This window comes from Mesitornis unicolor, unplaced genomic scaffold (assembly GCF_000695765.1).
Source record: "Mesitornis unicolor isolate BGI_N332 unplaced genomic scaffold, ASM69576v1 scaffold29776, whole genome shotgun sequence".
Classification (NCBI taxonomy): Eukaryota; Metazoa; Chordata; class Aves; order Mesitornithiformes; family Mesitornithidae; genus Mesitornis; species Mesitornis unicolor.
Window position 1 is genome coordinate 1388 of NW_010193440.1, and position 4695 is coordinate 6082.

The window sequence follows — 4695 nt, forward strand, 5'->3', positions numbered from 1 at the left end:
CCTCATGCAAATTAAAAAGTGTTAGTCCAGTAGGTACTACATCTCCAACATTGCACTATGCTCACCATTTAACATAACTACACTCACTCCTTTTTGTGCCACTCCAAATAGACAGTTACAGCTCAGTGCCGAGTACCAACTTGGAACATACCTTTGAGGTCCTGTTTTAGTTTATAATTGGTCCATGTGTCTCATGTCACCCCCTCCAGTTACAAGAAAATCGAGAGAGAGCTGCACCTCAACAGGACCGCTGACCACAATGCAAAATTTACAAAGCTGGGAGGCATACTTCTCTGCAAGTTAGTCATAACTATCACCTTTTCTTAAACACAGAAAGCAAGAGAGTTGGCCAGTATGCTTAAACTCGCCAACTGCTGCTGCAGCTGCACAAAAATTACCTGTATGCTAATGATACTGCATTTTTCCTGTCTTTAAGATGATGTGGTAACAAAGCAGATATGCAGAGTTCACACACACACACACCACCACCATCAAACCACCACCAAACAAGAAAAAAAGGACTGCAGTTCTCAGGAAGCCCTTTATTAAGTCAAGGCATTAAAGAAGAAGCTACTGTTATTCACCATGCTTCTCATCTTGAGGTGGTTCATACTGAGCCAGCTGTGGATTTAAAGAGAGGAATTTAGTTAGCTGCAACATTTCAGAGACACTTTCTACATTAAGAAATGTAGGAAAACATTTGGTCTGGAAGTGTTCCCTTTACTTCATGCATTTTAATCCATCACTGATACTTATGTAGGTCCATTTTCAATTCAAGTAACCCATCCCTCAAAACATCAATTTGTCACGTTGTATAATCATGCAGCTATAACGAGGGTGCTTTCTCAATGCACTTTGAAGCATATAGGTCTTGCCCTCATTTTTTTGCCGTTTCTTGATGTAGGTCTCATTAAGTACATTTCATCTCAAATAGCAGCTGATAATGATCATAAGCTTTGATTTCAGCAGAATACAATTAAATGAAACAGCTGTTCCCATAGCAACAAAATCCAAACTAACATTTCCCGTGATCATTCTAGCTTTCATTATGCTTTCTGGATATTATGGTGTAGACAGCTACACACTACAGTATGACCTTTAGTTGTAAAGTTATTTCCAAAGAAACATATTAAGGTGTTTACTTGACCTCCGTTACACTAAAGATAAGCTCAAGCTTCAAAAACAGTTCAAGCATTTGGACAGAGTCTCTGAAATATGTCAGTCCAGTTTCCTTATTTAAGATTCTTCCCCTCTCCTGCAAATTGAGTAGTAGGTTAAAAGTAAAAAAAAGTACGTAAAAATTAAAATACCCATGTGTTTTTTCTAGTAACTCTAAATTACGGCAGTCACCATGCCACTAACAAGAACCACTAAAATAGTATTGTGTCGTTCTTGTAGGTTATACCACAAAAGATGGCTAGTACACAATCCAAAGTCAGTTTTCTTTCCTACAAATGGTCTTACTATTCAATTTGTGCCCCCTGCCTCACCCAAATACCTGACATTCTGACCAGTAAATGTAAGGAAAAGAACAGATCTTCACAAATGAATGCAAGAGAAGAATACCACCTATTTTGACCTGACTCAAGTTACCAATAAATGCACAGTTAAAGGCATGTATTTCATGCTACAAGACTGCCTAAAAAAGAAAGAAAAAAGCTGAACTGTAGTGTCTGTCCATGTGAACTTCTAGGATGTGTCAGAATGACGCGCAGAAGACAGCAGGGGAAAGAAAGGGAAAAAACAAAAGCAGTAATACTGGAAGTAAGAGTTATCACTTGAAGGCTGAAGAAGGTGACAGCACAAATAAACCTCTGATTATGGGAAGACTTACTTTCCTGGAGCAAGTTTTGACTTCTTTAAAAGATTTCTTCAAAGACCCAGATTACTCTACTTTCATGTGTCTACTTACTATCAGTTGCATTTTTAAGTCGGCTATGCCGAGTGAACTGCTGGTCTATTGCTACTTCCCCTAAAATTCTGCTCTTTGCCGCATTTCCTAGTAAGAAATAAATGTATCTGTAAGAACTTACAGCGGGTAACAGAGGAGAATTACTAAGACAGCAAGAGGGCATTCCAGATGGGAAACACAAAGGGGTAGTGCACAAGAACACGTTCTCCCAGAACTAAGGCAAGGTGGTTGTTTCCCAGTAAAAACCTCATAGGGATGTTCACATATAACAGCCATCCTCTTCCTACAAATGCATGGAAACCTGTAGCAGCATGTAAACTACTAGCTTAAGGTTATCAAAGGTCTCCTCCTTCAGCGCTGTTAGGTTTACAGTCAGTGCCCTCTGGTAAGGGGAAGTTGTGGACATCTCAGAGCTGTTTCCAACAGCCTGTATCATAGAATGGTTTGGGTTAGAAGGGACCTTAAAGCTCCCCAGTCCAACCCTCCCCCATGGGCAGGGAGGCCTCCACCAGCCCAGCCTGCTTCAAGCCCTGTCCAAACTGGCCTCAGGCACTGCCAGGGAGAGGGCACCCACAGCTTCTCTGGGCAACCGGGGCCAGGGCTTCACCTCACAGCCAGGAATTTCTTCCTAATATCCAGTATAAATCTCCCCTCTTCCAGTTTAAAAATATCCCCCCTCATTCTATTGCTACCTGCTCTTGTAAAAAGACAGTCCCTTCTCGTGGCTCTGCCTCAGCTAACATCTCAGATCCACTGTTGTTGCAGACAGAGGAATACCAGGGTCATTTTAGCTCAAATGTTACTGTTCCATGTGGACACTGGTAACATCCTGCCACATACAAGCCAGTACCACGTCACACAAATTAATATATAACATTCCTCCTCCAGTTTGCCTTTTGAAATCCTTTATAATAGATACATTAGCTGTTTGTCTTTTTCAAAGCTCTTGTGGAAGCATTATCTACATAATATCAGACAACTTAAACACATCCAGACAGGACTGAATGAAGACATGAGATTAGCCTCAATAACATATAATACAGTAAGTAAATAAATAAACAAAATGCCTAGTTTAGCAATACTATTCTATGTTATCAAAGATAACAAGTGTCCCATTAAACAGACTTAATCTTTACTATGATTAATAATATCAGCATTCTTCAACCAGGAGGCTAAACAATGCAACAACATTGATCAAGTATTCAAATGGAAGAAAGTTAGCAGTGTTCTAAATACTGAAGTATTCTTCTTGTTGTGTAATACGGAACTACTGAGGAACACTTAAGTAGACTTTTACCTTGGCTTTCAGTTTTTTATTTTCTTCCAACACAGCTTCATATTTTTCTTTCATCTCTGCCACTTCCAAGCGAAGTGCCTCTATTTCTGGATTCTCAGGAGCTGCAGCTCCCAGATGATGCTTCAGAAAGCTGATATGTAGATGTTAAGTATTTCTTCAGTTAAACTGTTAAAACTAAAATGCAGTTATCCTCTGTTATGAAGTTAGTGCTGCAATACACATGAACGAAATTGTATTAAACCACTTAAGACAGTCCTTTTCATCCTATGGGATGAAGTTACAAAAATAAGAAAGCTTTCCAAGGTCATTGGAATATTCCTTAAAAAGGTAAGGAAAAGAAAACAAGACATGAGTATACACAAGACAAATTCTCCTGCTTTACTATACCCTCCTTTTCCTCTCAAACACAGAGGTTTTGAGGAGTCAAAAGGAATAACCAAAAACCAGAAGCAAAAAAGGGAGGCTGCTTAAAAGGAGCAAGAAACAGAAGACATTAGGGGTATTTTCCCCTCTTGTGTTGTAAAAAAAAAAAGTGAAGTAGTACTCAAATCCAATCCTGCAGGTCTACAACATTCTGTCATGGCCTATAACTTAACTTCTTAATTGCTGGCATACTGATACGCACAGTTCTCCTGCATCCTGTCAGACTTTGTTAGCTTGTAAAAATTTAATTATTAGCTAATCCATATAAGTTATTATTAGCATCCAATAAGAGCCATTTTCCCCAATGTAAATCTTCTAAATGAGCCTCTCCAGGTCACCCATGAGTCAGAAGCAGTACTGCTGTTTTGTGTCAAGTCTGTACAAACAATTCACAGAAGAGAAAAAGGATACTCCAGTGCACTATTTGGTTTCTCTGGCTCTTCATATAAGGCTACCAACACTGCAAACAGAAAACACTCAACAACTGCAAGAAGTTCAAGCAACTTTAAGTTTTTAAAACACATACCAACAGTCAGAAGGCATACAAGTTGCACGCCACATTTATAGCACATTTTTCTGTTTAACATGGTTTTCCCCTATACACTTTGATGTAAAGAATAGGTCTGCTGTACAGGAGGGAACAAAGCACCCCACCTAGTAAAAGCTAAACAGAGGTTTTGTTGAACCCCTAACCACAGTCTTTGGCTATTCCAGCATGGCACACAAAATAGCCTGGACAACTTTTACATATTCCACACGCAACCCTAATACTGCCTTTCATCAGCAAAATTGATATTCTAAATATTTTGAGACCCTCCCTTCATAAACCATTGCTTCAATTTAAGCTGCATCTTTGAACCGCAGCACAACATCAGCATTTTGTGACTTTCAGCATAAAAAACAAACCTCCATCGAGCACCAGTTACAAAACTAAATGGCTACCGTCAGAGCAGGTGACACTGATAACCTTTATGGATGGGGGCTCTAGAGGCCAGAGTGCCAGAGAGGTCAGGCACAAGCAGCAAGTACTCTGACTTAAATAAAACCAGCCATACACACACCA

General features: G+C 39.6%; 1 protein-coding gene across 1 annotated transcript; it reads right to left on the reverse strand.

Moving 5' to 3' along the window:
* Nucleotides 1-522: 522 nt before the first annotated feature.
* Nucleotides 523-4092, reverse strand: MYCBP (MYC binding protein; the record flags this gene model as incomplete). Its single annotated transcript, XM_010187465.1, has 3 exons — nucleotides 523-621; nucleotides 3210-3339; nucleotides 4044-4092. Coding segments are annotated over 3 exons (224 nt in total), but the record flags the coding sequence as incomplete, so codon positions are not given.
* Between the last annotated feature and the right edge of the window lie 603 nt (nucleotides 4093-4695).